General features: G+C 51.9%; 1 protein-coding gene across 3 annotated transcripts in view; it reads left to right on the forward strand.

The window, feature by feature from the left end:
- RAB11FIP3 (RAB11 family interacting protein 3) overlaps nt 1-20899 on the forward strand; it is an 85796-nt gene extending 64897 nt beyond the window's left edge. For all 3 annotated transcript variants that reach the window (XM_062588706.1, XM_062588707.1, XM_062588705.1), the window contains 9 exons: nt 3613-3648; nt 7169-7262; nt 9290-9393; nt 11351-11491; nt 12503-12584; nt 14600-14737; nt 15712-15867; nt 16612-16752; nt 17908-20899. In XM_062588706.1, coding sequence (XP_062444690.1) covers nt 3613-3648; nt 7169-7262; nt 9290-9393; nt 11351-11491; nt 12503-12584; nt 14600-14737; nt 15712-15867; nt 16612-16752; nt 17908-18021 — 1006 coding nt within the window. In that variant the 3' untranslated portion in view covers nt 18022-20899. The remainder of the gene's footprint in view (nt 1-3612; nt 3649-7168; nt 7263-9289; nt 9394-11350; nt 11492-12502; nt 12585-14599; nt 14738-15711; nt 15868-16611; nt 16753-17907) is intronic.
- The last annotated feature ends 1837 nt before the right edge of the window (nt 20900-22736 follow it).

The following is a 22736-nucleotide window of genomic DNA, read 5'->3' on the forward strand; positions in this document are numbered from 1 at the left end:
TGGCCTCTGTCTGCCATATACAGGGACAACATGAAATGAGAACTCCCCGGCGCTATAGCTACGGCAGGAGAGCTGGAAGACAAATAGAAACTTGCCCTTAAGACTTTTTTGGGGGAAAATTTTCTTCTTTGCCTCTTTGACAAATGTTTGCCTCTGTTGTTATGAGCCTCTAAGAAGATTAGTGTAGTAACTCAGGTTATACAAATAATGAGGAGAATACTGGGCTTCCCTGAATGCACCAACAGCCCCACTCTATCCCAGGCTTTCTCCACCAAATGTATGCTTCAAAGCTGAAGTAACACCCTCTGGTGCGGCATTTCCAGAGGAGGCATCCAAGTCCCACGGTGTCTCACGGGAATGCCATAGATTTTGACCTGTTGGAGGAGCAGGAGGTTCTTCACCTTGTTCCAGGGAGGTCTGTGTCACCATCCGGTGCGAACTAGGCCGTTTGCACATTGGTTCGCGTTTGACATGTGCCGTTTGGGCTTATGGCAACTAGATGTGATTCCTCCATCTGTGCTCAGGATTTCCTGTGTGTGAATTTGCTATTGTTCTTGCAAAGCGTTTCAGCGCAGCTAACTTTCTAAGTTGCTGAGAGGAGACTGGGCTTGTTGCAAGTGTAACTAGTGTATTGAAGTCACATAAGTACCTCTTAAAATACAGAAGTCTCTGAGACTTATCTCAAAACAGCTTTAGTGTGTATTGCTGACTGCGTGGTCATGATGTATTACCAGCTCTGCCTGTGTTGCTGCCATGACCTGGATTTTGGCCTCTTGCTCCACAATTCTACTTGATCTGAAGACTAAACCAACAAAGAGAAGGTACTTGCAGGAGACACCACTCTCAAGTAATGCTTGCTTGGGTCTCAGCTTGTTGCTTAAACTGCAGTTCTCCCATGTAAATTTGGCATCTGACAGAAGTGGGGTGTGAAGCCTGGCCTGAACACACTGATGCTATTGGGAGTTTTACTTGCAGAAGTTCTCTGGAGTTGGGAAGAACCTTTGTGACCTTGGACAAGAAACCCAGTAGGTGTGGCTGAAAAATCCCTATGGCATGGGACTATTCCCTCCAAAGAGGAAATAGAAGGTGTCTGAAAGACTGATAGAGACTGAAACACAAACTGTTTCCCAGGAGGAAGTGTCTGTCTTGGTGCGAGCATCTGGCCCAGCAAGAGGGAAGAGAATTACAAATTTCCAAGAACTCCTCTCAGACATGAAGAGGTGTAATGGGGATTGCCTGAGCCACATAAAGCTCCGGGCTCACCAGAATGAGGGCCATGTGGTGCACAAGCTGCGTCCTGGTGAGAGCAGCCAGGAGAAGGGCTGCCGACCCAGCGGAAGTTGGTGCAGCCATATCCAGGAGGAAGATAGCAAGTGAGGCTAATGAGAGCTCGCTGCTTTTCGTATTGCACAGAATAAGTGGAAATAATGGTGGAAGGAGCAGAAAGGAGCTGATGAAAAATATAAGCGTCAAGAACGTAAAGAAGTAGGACTGCCAAAACCAGATTGTTTTGGATTGCGTGCCTGGTCCTCCAGGACAACCCATAGGTTTACGTAAAACAAGGGACGAGCTGCAAACCAGGAGCAGAGGGATAAGTGACACCCATAATTGACCTTTTGTGCATTTTCTGCAGCGGAGGCAGGTGAGAGGTGCCTGTACAGAAGCAGTACTCGGGATGTCTCAGGATCAGCTGTTTGCTCCTGACATCGCTAGCGATGTGAAGACTGCTGTGCGGGGGACAGAAGTCCTAGACTGCAGGCTGAGAGAGCAGCAGAAACAGGACCAAAATCTGGGCAAAACAGTCTTGCATTGCACCTGGGAAGCTGCCAAGCCCTGAGAGCAAATCCTGAAGACAACCAGTCTGCAGCATACTTGGAGCAGTGGTGGAGCCCAGGTTGCTGCCGTATGACATCCTCACTCTTAAAAGTTTTGGATATATTGTCAGTATTTTATGCACAGAAGAAAGTAAGAAGACAAGGGGGGGGCAATGGTAAGCATGCCCGCTCCCAGTGCCAGAAACTCTCCAAGGGAATGAGTGCTGTGTTGCAAACTCCTGAAGTCGGACTGAAGCCTGGCCCTGGCGTGGCCTTGGGTAACTGCCACCCTGAGCCCACCAGGCAGGCAAGCGGGGGAGGACTTGGCAGGGAATCTGGAAGGAAGCAGTTCTGTAGAAGTATATTTGTTTGTGGTGTACTTGAACCTGAGGTTACACGTTGCACCCTTTCGTGAGATGTGTCTGAAGGTGCCAGCACTGGTTTCTGATAAGTTGCTTGCAGAGAAAAGCAATTTCTTTCCTTCCTCTCTGATATTGGGCTGTGCGTGACTTCTCACAATTACTGGCAAAGACGAGGGCGCGGACTCCTCCCCGCAGCCCTGGGAAGGAGTACGCTGCGCGTCCTTGAAGCCTGGCCAGCAGGGATTCCTGCCCTCCTTAGAAATCTCAGTTTTGAGGATGTGCTTTTGACACGAGGACTAGCAACCCTGACAACAATCTGTGGCCGGGCATTGTGTCCCAGGAGCTGTTCTTTAAAGAAACTTATCTTGAGCTATTTTTAATTCCTCCTTCTAAGAACTAATCGTAACTGTTGCATTTCTCTGGTCAAAAACAAGCTTTCAGAGGGTTGCTGCGTGGATGTGTGAGCCTGGCGTGGCTCAGTCATGACTCTCTCTGGAGCGAGTGGAAGGAGCATCTCGCAAGCAGCCGTTTCCGAGAAAGGCCCGTTGCGCAGCGGAGGGAACCTGCAGCCGCTGCTGTCCCTCCTCGCCGATAGCGGAGTCGTGGGGGCAGGATAAGGCGAATCTTCACTGCTCATACTGCCTGTCATGCTAAGAGTTAGCTCAGCGGTAACCTTAGCAGTACAGTAATAGCTAGCTAGGTCATACACAGAGTCGCGATCTCGGTCAGTTATCTGTGCAAAAGAGAGCTTGCACCTCTCTCTGGTAACGGCAAGGGTGACCTTGCCCCAAATCCAGAATGCAATATGGATCGACAGCCCCGAAAAAAATCCTTGAATTACAAGTAACCAGCCGTTCACTAGTGGTTCGGTGAGAAGTGCAAAGCAGAGAGCATGCAACCTGGTGCAAACGCTCATTGAGATGGGGAGCAAGAAGTAAATCCTTCCCAACAGCGCCTGCGAAGGGATCGCCCTCGAAGGGCAGCCGGGAGGGAGGGCTCGGGGTATTTCGGAGCCGGGCTGCCTGCGCAGAGCTGCCGGGCGCAATGCGGGCTGCAGTCACCGCGGAACTAGGCTGAGGCCCGCCAAACTCACATCTATTATTAGCGCTCTCCTTGGGGATCAGCTTTCGGGGCTGGGATCAGCCAGTCGCGAGAGGAAGCCATTGCTGGAGGCGGTGAGGTTTCTGCAGCGCTATTTTATTTGGTTCGTTATCAAAACATTTTTAAATACGTGAACAGTTCCAGCACCTGCTTTTTAATGTGGATTGCTTCGGCTGTGCTGACCGTGCATGTTGTGTGCGTGTGTGTGTCTGTGTGCGCGCACACTGTGCTGTGATAGCAAAGGATGTGCCCCACAGTGTTCTCAGTTTCCTGTTTCCCTTGCTCTTCGCTGTTGGTTTTCCTAACTCTTTCCTGTTTTTTGATTCACTTCACAGTCCAAATAAAAGACTCTCAAGCAAGAAGGTAGCAAGGTAAGCTCATATTTGCGTTACTGTTTTGCTGAGAACTGTGCCCGTGCGGGCTGCCAGGCCTGCGGAAGGCTGTCGGAATAGCTTTGCAGCGTTGGTCTTCCAGACCTGTTGCATCTGCTGGGGAAAAGCGGGATTTAATTTGGATGTATTTCATAGTAGACTTCTTCTAAATGGAGATTTCTCATCTGTGCTTGATACTGGAGGCTGGCCTCAACCTGACTTCTTTTGGGACAGATTGAGGGGTGCTTTCCCCCCCCAGCCTGCACACGCCCTAATAGCAGGCATATGGGCCGGGAATGGGGACCCTTGGTGAGCGCGTCCCTCTTGGATGCCCTTGCTGGGCTATCTTCACTCCGGCGCTGCGGTGGTGAAACCTTGGAGTCTCTAAAGGGCCGGGCTGGTCAGTGCTGTGGCTCGGAAGGATTTCTCTAGCACCCTAAAACCACCAGCCCTCTGAGCCAGCTGCCCAGGCTGTGGTTTGCTTTGCTACGCTCTGCATGGTGCTCCCCAGCACCTTGCAGTGTTTCGGCATCGGGCAGGGGCTTTTGAGCGTTCCTGGGGGGAACCTGCTCCTGAGCCTCTAGGGTAGGGGGTCCACCATGTCTCGATGAAACCTGGTGTCCATCTTCGCTTTCCTGCCCTCGCAATCCTTCCTCGTTCTCTTGGCATCGTGCTTTAAGAATACGTTGAGGCTTATGGTAGCTGCCCAGCCGGCCTCTTCTGTCCTGCTCGCGATGGCTGTTGCTTTCTGAGTTCTCCAGCTTTCTCTCTGCTAGTTTCCAAGCTGGGGAGGAACGTTTCGGAGAAATAGGCAGCTCTTTTGAATATTGCTTGGTGTAGCCTTGCTCCCTCTGGAAGCGCATGTGCTCACTCATTTCAGCAGCTCCATCAGTCTCTGGAGCAAGGTCTGTGAAAGCTTCGCTCACCAGCCCTGATGCCAGCGTTCGGTTTGGTCCCTGTAAGTCATGCACAAGGACAGCTGAGCTGCACTGAACTGAGCAGCTTCTTTAAACCTCTCCCCAGCTATTCTCTCACCTTTCCCTTTTTAATTTTTCCTGTGGTCAGCAAGTCTCCCTTGGCACGGTTTTCCCATCCTGGAAAGGAAGTGGGTCTTGTATTGGGTTCCTTACTTCCAGTCCTCTCACTTTCAAGATCTTTGTTAAAAACACTAGCAGGAAAGAAGGTTGAATGAAGCAGCCTGTCTCCAGGTTTCCTGTGTTAGGACTAGCTTATGTCCCTTGCCTTTAATTGCTTGAGCTTTATTGCCCCCTTGCTAAGGCACTTGGTGCCGCAAGAGGAGTCCACAGATGAAGGAAAACGAGGAGTTTTCACTTGGAATCAAGCTGGTGTCTTATTCTAGTTTCTCCTGTTTAAAAGTCCATTTCCTCTCTCCTGTAAATGAAGGAACCAGGATGGTTGATACTTTAAAGCTCACAAGGAGCAAGTTGCTTCATGCAGGAGCTCCTGCAGTGCATAGCTCTGCCAAGGTCCATCTGCCCCTTCTGGGAGATGCTGCTGGCTTTTCCTTGTGTGCTCGGTGGGAAGCCTAGTGATGTCCAGGGACAGATGGCTCATTCCAACTGGATGCGGTCACTTCTCTGGCACAGCAGATTTGAAAAGGATTTAAGTTAAACTTCTGGGAATAAAGATGCCCTCTCCATGGAGATTGGACCTTCTTTCTCCTCTCTCTGTTTGCAGGCTGCTGCCTTGACAGCACTGCCTTTTCCATGGCTGAGATGCCTCAAACTGCGTGCAGCAGCAGGGCGGGTGAATGAGGCAAGCCCTAAGAAGCTATGCCTTCTACTGTGTTCCTTGTAGCACTCGGGGTGCTTATGGGTCAGTTGTCCGTATTTAAGGATCGGATTAAGAATTAGGATATTACTTTGGTAGAGGAGATTGACTTCAGCGGTTCCGCTTGGCTTTGACTTTTTAATTCCTTGAACTGGAGTGGGCACAGAATTTACGTAGTTTCCCTTCTCATCTTCTGGCTTGGGAGCCACTGCCTTTAACGAATGCAAATTCGGGTGACCCAACATCACGCGAGAGCTTCGAGTAAATACTTCCACTATATAAGCCGCTTCTGTGCCGAGAAGTGTCCTGGCTAAAGCTTCATGGGCCAAGCTGCAGGAAAGGGGTTATGTATTTCACTTGCATTGGGTCCTGTAGGCATAGGCGAACACCGGCTAATTTGGGAACAGTCAAGGCTGGTTTGTGATGGTGACAAAGATAACAAGGTTTTGCTACAGAGTAGAGCCAGATCTTTAAGATCAGACTGAAGACTGTGCTGTAGTTCTCTAGATCACCTCCTGCTCAAAGGAGTGCTAGCTTCAAAGGTGGATCAGGTTGCTCAAAGTTAAATCAGGCTGTTTGTTTTGTAGTGAAGGAACAGAATTTCCATGTGATAGGGTGCCAGAACAGGGCAGGATCTGTCCGGAATATATTCACTCCCTGTGCACCGAATTGGTGAACATAGTTGCCCTAGGACTGTTCCATCTTCACCAAACTTGAGTGTATTGAAGCAGTTGCTGACAGTCCTCAAGTATGTGCTTCTCTTTGTAAGGAAAAAATGCCAGTGTCCCCCAGCAGGCTGCTCATTCAGGTGCTCAGGAACACATACTGTGGTGTAAGCCACGTCACTGAAGTTACTGGCCAGCATTAGAAACTGGATTCTACTGGAAACACCTTTGGTTTTTTCCAGGCAGCATCTGTCTAAAGTTCACAGTGAAATGTAATGAGCCCTCACCGCCGTAGCAGAGGTTATTTCATTTGCCCTGTGAAGATGGGGCTTATCTTCGGTGACACTATGACAATGAAGAGCTGATGAACCGCTCCACGGAGCAGTCTGAGCTGCGTCCTTTAGAACAGAACAGAGCCGTGTGGATGGGGATGTTGCAAGCCCTCGCTAATGATTAGCTGGTTCTCAGCTTTTGCTGCTGCTGGTGGGAGCCGGGTTGGGGTGTTTCACAACAGCTCCAGGGTTTTTTCATTCCCCTTGTCCCCTTGCACCCCTGCCCCCGGCTCTTTTCTGGTGTTATCAGTGAGTAGAGCAGAGTACTCTGTCCTTCGCTGGGTAACACAGCCTTAGTAAGTTCATAAAGAAAGGAAGTGGAGAGAGTGAGCTCGTATCTTTTCTTATTCCAAAGAGCAAGAAAAGGTGATCAAGTCCCAACAGTATTCATCCACTTCCATGCTTTGCTTACTGGGCAAGTTCATTCAGCTAGTAAGCAGCCACCAGTCCAGTCCTGTAGCCCAGGAGCACTGAGGTGGTGGCCTTGTTTGCCTGTCGGAACCTGGCTTGGCAAAAAGGCCCGCTGCTTTGCGAGGGGCCTAACCCCTGGCTTCCTCTGCTTGTGAAGGAAGGAGCAGTGCTCTCAGATCTCGTTGGAAAGGGAGGCAGCAGCTGAGGAGGCGAGAGGGGATCATACTCTGCAATAGCAATTGTCACCTTAAATCTGTGTTCTGCAATGCTCTCCCTAATGTTTGTGTTGCTGTGGGTTGGGGTGGTTTGTGTCTGTTATAGACAGTTGCATCAGACAGGCACGCTGTCCGTGGGTGTGATGGAGGAGTCCTACCGGGATACTCTGGATTGTACAGAAGAGGACATCACGGACAAGGTAAGTGATGGTGTCCGTGCTCTTCTGGAGCGTGTTTGCAATGCTTTGCAGTTCCTTGAGATCCCTAGGCAAGAGCTGTATTAAAGCTCGTCCTACTGCACAGCTGCTGCAGGGTGGATAAGTGCTGGTGAGATGTGTGAAGCCCTCTGAGTTGAAGGATGGAAAATGAGAGCCTGCTGGGTTGAATTGTGGAGTTAGTGTTGGATTGGGGAGTCTAGTTGATGTCTTCTCACTAGGAGTGAAGGTTTGCTGTTCAGCTGGCAAACGATGCTGTGTTGTGGCTTGACGTTATTCCCTCCCCACTTCGAAGTGGTGCCTGTGTCGAGCGGCCTCCCTGTTACGGCAGGGAGCGGAGAGGGAAGAGGCCGAATCACTGCGAAAGCCTCCGAGGTGCCACCAGCACGTGCCTGCTCTGGAGGAAGCTGTTGCTGTTTCCAGAGCAATGCTAACAGAATAGTATTTTCACTTCTGCTTCACATCTCACAATAAATTGTCCGGTTCTGCTTTTCTGAGGTGAACAGTCATGTGATTTGAAACAAGATCTTCCGTTCCTTCGTCTCTTGCTGCCGCTCGTCCAGCCGTGAGGATCTAAAGCCGGCTCTATGCTGTTCCTGTTCGGTTTTACTGGCGAGTTATGAGCGAAGGGTTATAGAGCAAGATGGGAGCTGGGCAGGAGGACAAGAAAGCTTTTGTTCAATCACCACCAGCTAAAAATAGTTAAGGGAAAGTTAAAGATGAGGCGAATCATGACTTGTGTAAATGTTTGCTGCAGTCATGAATCTTTTTCAAAATGGCTTTTTAATTCTAGAATCATGAATAGAGAACTGTTGGAGCTGTGGAGCCAAAGAGAATATACACGCATTTGACTGCTCACTGGTACAGTTACAATGCATGGAAAACCTTAAAAAAAAAATCCAGGTCTAAATATTGGATAGAGCACTCTGAACCCAACGTCCCTGAGCACCTCCAGGCATCTGTCTCTGGAATCCGCACAGGCAGTCGTTCTAGTAAAGGCCTTACATCTTTGGATATTTTATTTGTTGGATTTGTTGGTTTAGGTGGGGTTTTTTGTTGTCTGCTGCCCCCCCCTTTTTTTTTTTGATACGCTCGAATGTAATTTACCCTTCCCACCAAGGTGATGGGAATCCTGTGTTTTGGGTTTTGCAGATGTGCTTCTGGTTATCTGCTTCTTGCAGTTGTTTCCGTCTCAGTACAAATTGGATTTTGGGACTATATACTCTTTTCCTCCAGCGTTTCCCCCTCAACACACACGCACTTCATGCTTGGATGTGAAATACAGTGGCACTCCTGGCCCCTTTTGCTCTTCCTCAGTGTGCAATATTGAGGTAAAGCAACCCAAAATACAAATACAAATGAAATAAAACATATATATGTACAGGTGGAAAATACTCATCTCTGACCCTTTCCCGCAAACTAGCATCTTTTCCTAGTATGTGATTTTTATTTACATATGGTTTTGGATCTAGGATCTTTGTGTTACATCCTTTCTAAAGTTCTGGGATAGTTATTCCCAGCTCAGGGAAACCCTCATGGTTGCACTTGAACACAGCGAAGCTCTGATCTAGCTGGGATTTTTCTATCCAGACTTCCCTGCAGTACCTTGCCGTGAAGTTTCTGAACAGAGTGAAGCATTTGGCTCTTTACTGGCACTTGGGAGGCACCAAAAATTCAAGAACTAGAGTGTAAAGGGATTTTTTCTTAACTCAAGGAGAGGCTAACCGATTCCAGTGGCAGTTGCCCATTTTTAAGCAGCTTGCCCGGGAATGAGATCGGCTCCAGCAGTCGTTCCTGTGGCAGGGGATGGCTTGCGTGCCGCGGAGCGGGACGTGGGTAATGCTGTGATTTGCGTGGGATTGGCAAGATCGGAGGTAGCCGGTCGTGAAGGAACGGCAAAGCAAGCGGGACGTACGCGCGTGGGGCGCCGGAGGCGGGCGGAGTGCTCTAGCTCTTGGTCCGGCTTTGCCGGCTGATTTAAGCCCCTGAGCCTTCCCTCTGCTGTCGCACAGGTTGTCTTCTTGGAGAAGAGGGTGACTGAGCTGGAGAAGGACACGGCTGCCAACGGCGAACAGCACAGCCGCCTGAAGCAGGAAAACCTGCAGCTCGTGCACAGGTACGAGAGCCTGGCCCGTGCCGCGCGGGCGGATCGGATCGGATCGGATCATCGCTGCCCCGTTCAAAATGCAGCTTAGCGTCGCCTGCGATATGCCGTCTCCTCCCGCACCCGTGTGCCGCGGCACCCGCGCCTTCCCCGCGCTGCCCGTGCGTGGCCGCGGCGGGATTCTGATCTCGGAAGCCGCCCAAGTGTGTGGGGGAAGGAGGCAGCAGGAAAGGAGAGAGTCAGGCAGAAAACAGCACTAAAGCTTCGCAGACCTGCCCGCGCTGCCCCCGTCGCTCCCCGGCAGAGGCTGGCTGTGGCGAAGTCCAGCAGGCGTGCGGGCTGCCTCCTCTGCAGGAGGGCCTCTCCTGTGGCATCGCGGCATCCTGCACGTGGCTTTCTGGGTCACTGGCGAGTTCCCAGGAGCTCAGGAAATTGCCTGCAGCTCTGCAGGTACAAATCCCCCGCCTCCTGGTTAAAATGCCAGCTTGCACGCCACCACTCTGAAATCTGCTGTTCAGTTGCATGCAACTGCAACGATTGTAGTGCTTTTTCATGCTTTTTAACTCCCCCTCCCTTTTTTTAAATAGCTTTTTAATATATGCCCCCAAATCCTTCCCCTCTGCAAGCTCACTGGCACTCTCAGAGTTGGTTCAGGGGAGTGCAGAGGATTTCATGAATCTTGGGAAGCCAAGGATCCCTGTTTGGGAAGGGAAACACACTCTTCTGGCCCTCGTTTTATTCAACAGATCTGGACGGGAGATGCAGCAGGCTCTGTATTGTGCATCTCTGTTCTGCCTCCCCCACAGCCAGTCTTGATCCTCTTGTTTTCAGAACCCGGCTGGGGTGTAGCCCTTCGGATCCCATTTTAAGATCACTGTCCTTATTAATCTGACAGGCTTCTCTTTCCCAGCCGTGTATTTACACTTGGCAGATAAAGCCGGCAGGAGTTTATCTATAGAGCTGTAAGACTGTTAAGTAATAATTGTGCCTTGGAACTGTGTGATTCAGACAAAGGTTTCTCTAAGCCCTGATAAACTTTGCAGCGAGGAGAATGTTTTCACTTTACTAGCTTGGCCCAGAAGTGTCAGCTGGCTTTTAATCAAATAAAGCCCTTAGTTTACTTGTTGCTGGTTGAAGAATGAGTCCATCTGGCAAAAGGCTTCCCTGCCTGCCTGCACAGAGTGACTGCACAGGTTACGGCACATCGGTCTCCTAGCAGGCTTCAGCTCCCTGGCTGCTGCCGAGCCTCCCTTGCTGGGTAGACGGGCGCTTTTACAGCCAACAGGCGTAGACAGGGCAGCCGGCCTGGGCTGCCCCTGCCTCTTCGGAGGGCTGGTGGACATACTGCCAAATGCATCCGCCCTGCCGGAGCACTCAGGGCCGCTGCCTGAATTGAGCGGCAGAGTCTCAGCACTGCACTGAGGTTGCAGTTGATGCTGGCACACAGAGAAGTTGGACTTTCAGATCCCATATTTTAGATTAGGGACATTAAAGTGTGAAAGCCAGGAGGATTAAAGGGCCAGAATCAGGTTAAGTAGCTCATTCTGGATGGGGCCGTGACTGCAACCCACTGGGGTGTGTGCTACGAGATGGTTGCTGTGCTACTCCTCATCCTTGTTGGCCTACCCTTTAAAATTGATTTTGATTTAGTTGGGAGACAGCACCAGCATCTCCCAGCTAGCTTATTTTATTTAAATGTCATGTTGGTCAGCAGTAGTGTCCCTGGGGACTGCACAGTCCACGTTGCTTTCCCACTGCCTCTACTGGAGTAAAGTGAAGACCTGGTACACCTGCTGCTTGAAACTCAGATTTACTTCCCTGTGAAAACTCGCTCTTTGTATTTTGCATTCTCCTTCTCCTAGTGCTGTTGTGGGGTGGGAGAAAGGCTGAGAGTCTGATTCCTCCTTGGAATGGCACCGTGCCATGGGGGTAGCTGTTAGGGATGGTGAATCCTTTCTCTTCTCTGCAGAGCAAATGCTCTTGAGGAGCAGCTGAAGGAGCAGGAGCTACGAGCTGACCAAACACTCCTGGAAGAGATCAAGAAGCAGAGGGAGCTACTGAGCAAAATGGAGAGAGAGAAGAGCATTGAGATTGAGAACCTGCAGGCCAGGTAGGATTGGGGCAGGGCTGGGTGGTGGCAGGTTTCCTGGGCTGTATAGGCCTGCTGATACTTTGCAGTTGTGGCCTCCGGGGAGACAAAACGCAACAGAAAGTGAATTTAACTTGGTTAAAAATGGTAGTTAATGTCATGGAGAACACTGAGTTTTGGATGCTCTTTTTCCTTACCTTTGTACCAAAATAGGAAATCTGGCCCCTCCATGAACCTAGTCTTGAGCTCTTTATTTGAATTTCAGTGACTTAATTTAAATATAGCTCATTTCTCCATATGTGGGCCTCCCTTTGATGTATGCATGAAGAAGGTGTTTGTTTGAGTCCTCGTTCACATGAATGACCCACGGAAGTCTGTTTGATGTACGGATGTGAGTCACCTTCATGTATATAGGCAAATGTCTCATCCTGCTCCCAGAGCCGCAATGGGAATTGACCTGAGCTGAGCAGAAGCAGGTCTGGAGGTAATGAATTTCCCCCCTTTGGATGAGGGAAGCATCACTGTAGGAACATAGTGTGGCTGAACATGGGGGGTTTTGGAGGAGCAGAATGGTGTCTAGTTCTGCTTCAGTACCCCAGCTCCTGCTGACACCCCAGGAAGGCAGAGCTGTCACACAGGCAGGGTCCTAGCCAGGATGTTTGGTGCAGCCTGTTGGCCTCCTAAGAAGAGTGTGGCATGGGAGATGTTAAATTTGTTTGAGAGGTTTTTTAATCTTTTCTTCTTGCTCTTTCCCATAATCTTTTCTGCTATTGCTCAGCCCCTGTTGTAAATGAAAGACGAAGGCAGCGTTTTTACCAGGCTTTTGTAACAGAGCAATTGCCACCTCAGATGGATGCTGCTTTACCTAGAGAATGCAAAGCTGAAGCCTTCTCTGAACACTGGCTGCTCTGACTCTGCCTGAGTGATGTGTTTGCTCTTTGGTGCCTAGTGCTGAGGTTTGAGGGAGCTGATGAAGCTTTTGGTTCTTTTTGTTTTTTTTTTTTTTTTCCACGTGTGTCTGTATTGTCGCAGGCTGCAGCAGCTGGATGACGAGAACAGCGAGCTGAGATCCTGTGTCCCCTGTTTAAAAGCCAGCATTGAGAGACTTGAGGAGGTGAGGACAGTGTGCGTGCATGTGTGTGTGTAAGGGGGCCCTGTCCGTCTCAGCCCCCAGAGGTGCCCCAGAGGGTGCCACGGCCACGTTCTGCAGTGTCTGTTTTGCGGCCGGGACTCGCCAGGTTCTCCGAATGCTGTTCTCCTGGCAGGTCCTGCTTTGCCCGCCTGCAGCACTCCATTAATGTGCTCAGTGCAGACCCTCTTGCTCAGGTTGCAGAGTGTGCGCGTGCTTTGGCTGATCTGTGATTTAGGAGACTTGTGTTAGAGCTGTATTTTGGGGTTTGCACCTGCCGCCTCATGTGGCTCAAGCTGAATTTCTCAGGTGCACGAAGGGCCTATGCAAAATCTGATTTATAAAACAAGTAAATCCTTTGAGAACCTCTTCTATCTCCCAGTCCCTGTAAACAGAACTTCAGAGCAATCCCTTAATACTGTAAATGCAGGTTCATAGTGTTTAGCCTGGAGGCAGATTGACACTCCCTGCCCCAAAATCTCTTGGTGACGGTGCAGCCTGTGTAGAACAGAGCCCCAGTTTCCTTTGCTTGAGCAACCAGCGGCTTCCAGTGGGGCTGGGTAGCGCTTTCTGGGCTGGTTACGAAGGTGCTCGTGCCCTCTTGTGGAGGCTTGTCCCCATTCCCATCCAACAGCCTCCCGGAGCGGGACGCGGGGATGTTGGCCACACGAGGCTGCCTTTCCAGAGGGAGAAAAGGGAGCAGGAATGTCCATCTCCCTTTCCTACCTGTGCAAGTCTGCCGTCGCTGGGACTTGTGTGCTGAGTCTGCAGAGGTCTGTTGGATCTCTGAGATCCTCTCCCTTCTCCCTGCGCCGGGGATTCAGGACTAGGCGTCTGTTAACAGGGCCAGGGTGGGAGGCTCGCCGGGATACCACCGTCCCTATAGAGCTGAACAGGATCGTTGTTTTTGGAGAGCGCGGGGGGTGCAGATACAACTTTTGGTGCACGTTACTGTTCAGTCTACTGGCAAAATTAAGATTAAAATTTAAGTAAAATCAAATCTCCATCCTGCCCAGCTTAAGGCTCTCAAGTATTTCCTCTGTTCATAGCCTCCGAGCCTGCAGGAGACCACTGTCAGCCTAGCCTCCCTCCTGACACAGCCATACCACCTCATCTGTCAGGACCTTGTAAGCAAAGGATGTTGAGACTGTGGGTATAAAAAGCACTATAAAAAGTAAATGGAAACCCCCAGGTTCCAGCAGCAGGCTTGAGAGGCAGCGTGGAGTCTGAGAACGTGTTTCTCGCCTGGGTTTGTTCAGCCGTGGGACGTTTGTTCCGGTCCCTCATCTCTCTGCAGAGCGGTGCTGCCTTTCTGCACAGTTCATGTGGTTAATGAGCGATGAGAGGTGCAATTACTGCTCCTCCCTGCTGAGAAGGGAACCCCCTGCTGATAAACTGGTATCTTGCCTGTTGTCTGAAATGGGGATTTTGTTGTTAACATGGCATTTTGTGCTTGTGCAGTGCTGTTGGCACTGCACTCCGGGGACTAGAGCACCCTAAGCACCTAGCTGAGTTGGAGCTCTCCTTCAGAGCTGTTCCTGGCCTATTCATGGCATGAGCCACGGGGCACTAGCATTGCCTGGTGTCTTTTTGGTGTTTTTAGCTTTTAGAAAGGTTTGTGTTTGAGGAGGGTAGCCCCCACATTGGCCCTTGGCCCCTTCCTGCCCGAGCAATATCCTACACCAGCATCAAACTGCCCAGAAGGCTGCACAAGTGCAGGTATTTGCCTGTGTGGGGATCGCTGCTGGATTTCTTCTTGATCATCTCTTACTGTCTAATGGTGTTATTTTGGCATGTGGCTCTTCTTACTGCTGCCAAAGCACTCGGGCTCTGAAGTCCTCAGACAGCAAATGAAATCACAGCAGGCAAAGCATCCAAATACGTCAGCGAGAAGAGCGTTCCCGCGGTGCTCGGCATGTGCAGGGCCCTTGAGCAAATAGGAAGAGTCCTGGCAGTGCTGAAGACAGGCCTTGTGACTGTTGTGCTTTATGTCATTACAGGAGAAGCAGAAGTTACTGGATGAGATCGAAGATCTCACTGTCCAGCTCACAGAGGAGCAGGAGAACAAGAGGAAGATGGGGGACAAGCTGAATCAGGAGAGACATCAGTTTCAGAAGGAGAAGGAGTCTACGCAGGAGGTGAGTAGCGTGCAGATGCTCCTTCTACCTGTCACAAGCTGCCCAGCTGGTCCACCCAAACAGGGGTGCCACGCACCCAGCCTGGGAGGAGCCCCCCGGAGATAGGTACAGCTTGAGCATTTGGTCCTGGCAGGGCAGAGAGAGAGGACAGCACCTTCACTGTGTAACATCTGTCACTTCTCATTCTTACCTGCGTTAAGATTCAACTGAGTGGGTCTGTCTGCATCTGCGCTCCCGGGGAGGCTGTGGCTTCCTGGTCTGTTCCCCACAGGGCCCGTTTCTCTCCTGCTTCAAAGAACTGAGGCAGAAGCACAGGGATGATGGTGTGCGGCACTGGCAAGCATTAGCAGATGGGGGTAGGGATGCGAGGCTGCTTGGGTGAGAGCATGCCATGCTGAACGGCAGCAGGAGTCTGTATGCTGGCAGAGCTCCCAGCTCCTGTGTGCTGGGGCGGGGGGGGCACAGATACCCCTTCCAGGGGCCTGTGTGGTTGCTAATTCCAGCTGGAAGCTCAGACAGTGCTTGCCGTTGCGGTGGGAAAGGAAGTTTAGGCCTCAAAAGGGAAATCAGAGTCATTTTTGAGGCTGAGAGCACTCAGTTGTGACGAGCATTCATGGTACTTCTCTGGCCAAGGCTTCCCGTCGTGGCAGGAGAGAGATCAGAGCCGTGGGAGCTGCCAGAGCGAATGTCCGTGTTGCTAGGAGGGCCTCTGCCTCCTGCTGCTGACTCGGAGCCAGCGTCTTTGGTGCTCCGACAGTCCTTCCAGGGGCTAGGGCTGCTTTCACGTTTTTAAGTGGCTCCCCCTCTCCTGTTTGCTGGGGAAGAGGGGAAGCCATGTGCCTTCCAGAACAGGTCTGTTGATCCTGCCGCAGCAATCGGACAGCAATTTGTTGCACCAGCAGTGGTCAGTGCGAGCCATCAGACTTGCAGGGGATGCAGTGCTCAGACAGTTGTCCTCTTCCTTCGTGCTTCAGCTCATCGAGGACCTCAGAAAGCAGCTCGAACACTTGCAGCTCTTCAAACTGGAAGCTGAGCAGCGAAGAGGCAGGAGCAGCAGCATGGGGCTCCAGGAGTACAACAGCAGGACGCGGGAGACTGAGCTGGAGCAAGAGATTAAGCAGCTCAAGCAGGTATCTGGGGCTGGGCAGGGAGGGAAACGTATCAGCTGCTTGTCTTGCAAAATGGGATGCAGATTCTCTGACAGACGTAGGACTGCTGCCTCGTGCCTTGTTCAGCCTCCCCAAGCGCTGGCACTGGATTTGACAGCCCAGTGTCTGCCCCGGCAGTATTGCAGCAAATGCTGGAGGTATGAGCAGCAGGTCAAACGCTCGTGTTCACTTTGGTCTTCCCAACTGGTGCCATGCGAAGGGGGTGGCTCTTACTGGTGAGGCTTTGCACTAGGGAGGATGAATGGAGCAGGAGAGTACCTGGCACAAGTTCTGCACTAGTCATGGCTACTAAGGGCTTCTGTCCTGGAAGCTGCTCATGGGTTGGCCATGCCTTCTGCAGCCTTCACAATCAGACCAGACCATATAAGGCTCCAATGCAGGAGTCTTGTTTTTGTAGCTGGCTGTGCAGGCCCTTGGGCCTCTGTCCTGGGGCAGGAGAGGTCGCTTTCTTCCTCTAAAGAATGTCATGTTTCTATAGCTCCTCGAGATCTGTGTCCTCTGGATCTCTCCAGGACATGCCATGTCTCTAGAAGTTCTCAAGGCTCTGCCAAGCTGGACTCTATTCCAGCTATTCCTACTGCTCTGTTAGCTGCTTACATGGAACAAGAGCCTCTGTCTTCCCCACCCGTGCAGTCAAGGTTGAGTGATCTGCTCCAGGGGCACCACATGCTTTGGCAGCATCTGACAAATGTCTGTTGTGAACAGGATAACAGAAACCTGAAGGAGCAGAACGATGAACTGAATGGACAGATCATTAACTTGAGCATCCAGGGAGCCAAGAACCTCTTCTCAGCCTCCTTCTCGGAGTCCTTGGCTGCAGAGATCAGCTCTGTCTCCAGAGACGAGGTACTTGCTGCAAGGGAATTGCTTACTTCAAACTGTGTTTTCTCTGGGGTGCCTGTTGTGTTTAATCTCCCCTCGGTGTACAGGGGCCTGAGAGCAGTCCTCTGTAGTACAGCTCACTCCCCCAAAGTCACTTGAAGATTGTCATGAGCAAAGAAATACCCATGCAACTTCCTAAAAGTTTTCCGGACAGTCGCTGTCTTTGGGAGTGGAAGAAGCTGTGCCTTTCCCGTTTGCTGCTAGTGCTCTTATTGGAGGGCCGCTTGTCATTGCCCTTTGCCACCCTGTGACAGTGTTTCTCTTCCTCGGACAGTTTGGAGAGCATGGTGTGGGGATGTGTGTAGTTGCAATGTATCCCAGGGATATTGGTTCCTACCTCCTCCTCTGGTATGTGCTCTCCCTGCTCCAGTAGCTGTACCCCTGATGTGGTATCCCAGGTGTGAGAGCATAAGTTATCAGGATTAAATCTTTAGGATCATGAGAAATGTGTTGGGAAAACGCAGATGGATATTTGGGGAGCCAAAGGCAGATGTGATGTGCCCTGCTTTCTCTGCGGTCCCATCTGGCTGGGAACTTGAGGAAGGACAGAAGAGTGAAGGAGCTGGGCCGGTAGCTGAGGGCATCTCCTCGTGCTGTTAGACCAGAGTCTCCTTGAGGGAATGGAAAGACTAGAGTGAGCTTCAGAGGTACCATAACATGCTCTTCTAACAGCAGAGGTCTGGGATCTGTGCTCAGGCTGCCATGCCTGTGCCTTCAGCATGGGGCAGGCCTCTGGCTTTTATGTCTGAGCTCTTAAATGCATGGTGTGGCCCCTGGAGTGTTGGCTTTGGAAAGCTTGGGATATAGGAGCATGTGTTGTGGGAGACCAGCTGGAGCTGAGAGACTCCCGCAGAAGCAGGGAGTTAGTCTGGGAGTTAGCCCGCAAGACTCAGTGCCGTCCCGCCAGTCGCTCCCTGAAGCGCTGTTGTACCTGATGAGGAACAATCTGAGCTAACGTAACGAAGAGGAAAATCTCTTCAGTCCAGCAGGTCTTTGTGTGCAGGTCGTGGCCCCCGCCGCCACGGCTGCAGTTCGCTGCACTGAGCAGCAAGAAAAATGTTGCAGTCCCTGGGCAGTGGCAGTCAGTGACCACTTACTGCCTTTCTCTCCTACTTGCAGCTCATGGAAGCAATTCAAAAGCAAGAGGAGATCAACTTCCGCCTGCAGGATTACATCGACAGGATCATCGTGGCTATCATGGAGACAAACCCCTCCATCCTGGAAGTGAAGTAAGGGCGGCCAGAAGTCACGGGTTGCGCGCTCTTCGTTGGGTTTGGATTTGGTGCTCTGAGAGGAAAAAGAGGACTCGAAACGTCTTTGCTCTTGATGAAGGCACATGGAAGCATCACGTCAGATTGGATCAATTATCCAGTGGACCAGGGAAAAAGAAAAACAGCAGCAACGCTTTGTTGTCTGACTCTGTTATTTTGAAACCCTTCTGCCTTTGGAGGGTGAAAGGGACCTGGAGAAGAAACACAAGCAACGGACAGCGGAGGAAGGACCTGTATTGTCCCTGCCACCAGTAAAGCTGGTGCTTTACCAGTGGCTGCGCCCGGGAACTGTCCCTACTGCGAGCGTCAGAGCCTCTGGCGCGCGGGGTGCGAACAGGAGCTTGCCAGCGCCGGGGCTGTAAGCAGAGGGTTTCTCTGAACCGTAGGATAAAGGGATGGAGAAGGAAGCGGTGGAGCTGACGTTTTCCCTTGCTGCCCTGTCCAGCCCAAGTATCTGCTTTGCCAAAGTGTCCGTGACACACTCACTCACTGGGGCAGACCTGGGAAAGAGGGAAACATGTCCAGGACTTGTAGAATTTTTTTTTTTTTTTGTTAACTTTAATGCGAGTTTGTTCATCCAGCTGGCAGTTAGTGCTTGCCCTGCTGCTTTTGCTTGGGAAGGGGGTTGCGTGCAGAGAGCTAGCTGGCTTCTCTCTCGCTCGCTGTGGAAGGAAGGGGCAGGGGAGCAGCCTTCTCTGGGACAGGGCGTCAGTGCATTTTGTCACCTGCCTCCTTATTTATTTTCGCTGTCTGTGGCTCACCACCCTCGGTGCACCTTTGCGTTCTCAGCTCCGCTGCGCGGCTCAGCAGAGCGGCAGGCGGCCCTCCTGCCCGCTCCCTGCTCCCCTGCTGCCTGTCCTGAGCTCCCGAGAGGTCCGGGCGTTCTCCGTCGAGCCGGGAGACATGGCTTGAGCTTGCAGGGCAGTAGCTTTAGGGGGCGGACGTGCCCCTCTGCCCCCGCCGTAGATACACCGGTGCTGCCTTCCCAGCCTGCAGGGACTGGAGGAAAGGCTGTGACTTTTCAACTTGCACTGGAGGCTGGTCCTGGCCAGCTCTCCCCACCCCACCTTGGCTGGTCCGGCCTGGCGGTACCCAGCGCGTGGGCGCGCGGCGTCCAAGGGCAGCCGGGGCCAAGCCTGGCCGCCCGCGAGCTGGGGCGGAGAGTGCTGCGGCTCTCTCCGCGTTGCCTCCTGGGGCCACCCCGCAGCCTGGGGACGGTGCCACGTGGCGGGCAGGGCGCCCGCTCGGAGCAGGGCTCTGCTGGTGATAGCCGTAGTCCTGGAGGGAGAGCCCGCTCCAGCCCCCTTGCCTTGCTGGGGCCTCCGCTCAGGAAGGCGAGGGGAGCAGCTGCTCTGATTTCTCGGCCCCCAGAGCCTGCCTGAGCCGAAATCTCTATGCCAGTGGGGAGAGGAGGCCGCTGACCAGAGAATAAAATCACGGCTCCCTGGGAAACAAAAGCCATGTTTACATCGGACAGCTTTTGGCTTGCTGGCATGAGCAGACCTCGCGCAGCGAGCCCCGCGGCGAGCGAGGGAGCAGCTAGCGCAACAACCTGCTGCTCTCTGCCTTCCAAGAGAAGACAGAGGCCAGGAAGCTCCCGAGGGTCTAGCTTCATTTAGTACATTCGGCTCAAAAAAAGGGGTTGGTTTTCCTGCTTGTCACATTTTGGAAATGCCAGAATGGCCTGCAAATAGAGGCACAAGGAGCTGGCTCTTGGCTGCTGGCCGAGGTGCGCGGGGGGTATTTTCCTCTCCCCCAAATGCTTCCGAGCATGGCTGCACTGAGCACGCAACACGTTCCTCTCCAAGCCGGCGCACTGTTAAATCGGCCAGCTTGCTTTCTGCCTGAAGGGTGCCGCTAGCCAGGAGAGATGGCAGATGCCGCGGTCTGTGCTGCGTGCCCGGCGGCCTGCCGCTCTGCGCCGGGGCCCCGGGGGAATCGGAGTCCGCGAGCGACTGTCGCGATGACCCCCTCTGACGCTCCTCTGCGCGCCCGGCTAGCCCGGGCGCTCGCCTGCACGTGGCCTCGTGCGAGGCATGGCCTCGTGCGAGGCACGGCCGCGCGGTGCTGCTCGGCCTCTCTCCGAGGCTCGACGCCGAGCTCCCCGAGGCTGCCGACGAAAAACCGGGCCGAGGGAGCGCCCCGCCGGACGGAGCCCGGAGGAGCGAGGCCGAGGGCTCGCGCGGAAGGGCAGGTCGGTCGCGCTCGGTCGGAGCGATGCGCTGCTATCGCCTTCCTCCGCCCTGCTGTAGCGCGGCCCCGAAAAGCCTTCGGAGGAGCCCGAGCTGCCCCGGCACCCGCTGCCCTCCCTCGCCGAGCCTGCGGGAAGAAGCCACGTAATGTACATTTCCAGAGAAGCTTTGGGTGTAAATCAGTGTATACTTGGAGAGGGAAATTTTTCTATCTTGTAGAGTAGGTATTTTTATAGAATGAAGGTTGATCATTTTTTTAATACTTTAAAGAAGAGAGAAATGTATCTGTGTATACACAAAAGCATATATATATATATATATATATATGTATAAATATATAAATATCGGAGATTTGCCTTTCTCAACTCGGGATCGTGGATCCCCAGTTAAAACAATCGTCTTTTTTCCTGTCGCTCACAAAGAGGTACTGTAACTGTAAATAAGCACCGGGAAAAAGTTTTAAGCAAACAAAGCACTGACTTGCACATTCACCATGCTTTAAAGTCCCCCTGGAAAAAACTGTACTTCCCGAAAATGTTCCTCTTTCCCTACTGGTATGTGAAGGAAGTCCCAACCAAGAGGCAAAAACAGTATTGTCTTAAATGATGTATCAATTCTTGTCCGATTAAAAGCTGTTACTATTCCTGCCCAGAGGCCTGTTTTCCTCCGGGAGGGCTCCGATCGCCGCGGAGGGCGGGTTGCGTCGCCCGTGCCGCCGCCGGCTCCCCGGCGGGGCTGGGTGAGACCGGGCTCGACGGCGCTGGCGAAGGGGCTGCGGAGGGGAGGAGGGGGCTGGACCCGGCTGCGCCAAAGCTTCCCTTCGGCCTCCGCCGCGGCTCAGCGCGAACGGGGGACGATTTGCTCTTTGCTTTCCGGAGAGGGGCTCAAGGGGCGTGAGGGACCAGGGAGCGTCGGAGCGGGCAGCGTCCCCAACCAGCGTCCGGCCGTTCGGGGGAGAGCGGAGGGGGCCTGATACCTGGACTGGGCTGTGGCTCGGCACCTCCTGGGACTTGTTTCAGTACCCTCCAGGTAAGGCTACGGAGGGCTTTCCCTCCTCTGTAACCTCTTTTTATACTGTTCTAAAACTGCTCTAAACACTAAGCTGCTCCAAACCACTCTAAAAATCCTCTGCAGCCCTCTGAGCTACTGCTGAAGTGCTCCAGAAGGGTCTGAAACACTTCAACCTGAGCTGCTCAGCGCCACTTTACGCTTCTTCACACCTCCTCTGAACTCTTCTAAGCCTCTGAGCAACCCCAAACTTCTAAATAGCTCTGCAGCGCTCTAAAATTCTGCTCTGAAGCACTCAAAGCAGCTCCAAAGAGCTCTAAATGCCTCTGAATGCTGTAAAACACCTCTAAAATGCTCTAAGCTCCTCTAAATACTCCACCCCAAATCATTCCAAACCAGTCTGCGCTGCTCTGAACTCCTTTAAGCAGTGCTAAACCTCATCTGAACTGCTCTAGAACATCTCACTTTTCTGCAGGAGCTCTGCAGTGCTCTGAACAGCTTTAACATGCTCTAAAACTTCTCAAAACAGCTCTAAAAATCCTTTAAAGGGCTTCTAGAAAGCTCTGAGCCCCTTCAGACAGCTTGAAGCTTCTCCAAACATCTAGCAGGTCTTTGGACAGCTTTAAAGCACTTAAACTGCTCAAATAGCTTCAACTTCTCTAACCAGCTCCAAGAGGCACCAAGAAGCTCCAACAGTTGGAGCAGCTTGAAGTAGCTCTTAAACTCCTCTAAACTCTTTCAAAAGTCCTGAAATTGCTTAAAGTGGATCCCCAAAAATCTTGTAAGCTATAAACCACTCTAAAACGCCTGTGAATTGCTGTGAAATGTCTTTAACATGCTCTAAGGTGTTTTCTGAAAGTCCTCTAAATTGCTCTAAGCAGCCCTCAAGGCCTCAAAAATTCCTCCAAGCCCTTCTACTATTCTTGGCAGCACTAAAGCTTTTCTCTACCATCTCTAAACTCCTTTGGACAGTTCCAACTCACTCTGCAATTCCTCTAAACAGTACGGAAATAAATGGTCTGAGCAGCTCCAAAACAGCTCTAAACCTCCTCTAAGACGGCCTAAAATTCTTTTAAACACCTGTAAAACACCTTTAAATACTCTATAACAGCTCTGAAGTGCTCTAAGGCACTCCAACATGTCCTCTAAAAGGTCCTCTGAATCTAAATGTCTCGAAACCTCTCAAAGCAGCTCTGAACTGCTCTAGAAAGTCTTAAAACTCCTCTGAAGTTCCCTGAGCAAACAGCTCCAAATGACTCTCAAACTCCTGCAAACTCCTCTGAACAGCTCTAAAGCTTGTCCAAACTTCTTCTGAACAGCTTCATGTCACCTTGGAGTGACTAATGTAGCCCTGAACAACTCCGGGCAGCTCTCGTCCCTTCTGAAAAGCTCTAAAAAAGCGGCTCCAACGGCCTCGGAGCGTATCCCGGCAGCTCCAAGACCCCTCGAAACCACTCGCATTCTTCCGAGCTGCTCC

This window comes from Rhea pennata, chromosome 15, assembly GCF_028389875.1.
Source record: "Rhea pennata isolate bPtePen1 chromosome 15, bPtePen1.pri, whole genome shotgun sequence".
In the NCBI taxonomy this organism is placed as follows: Eukaryota; Metazoa; Chordata; class Aves; order Rheiformes; family Rheidae; genus Rhea; species Rhea pennata.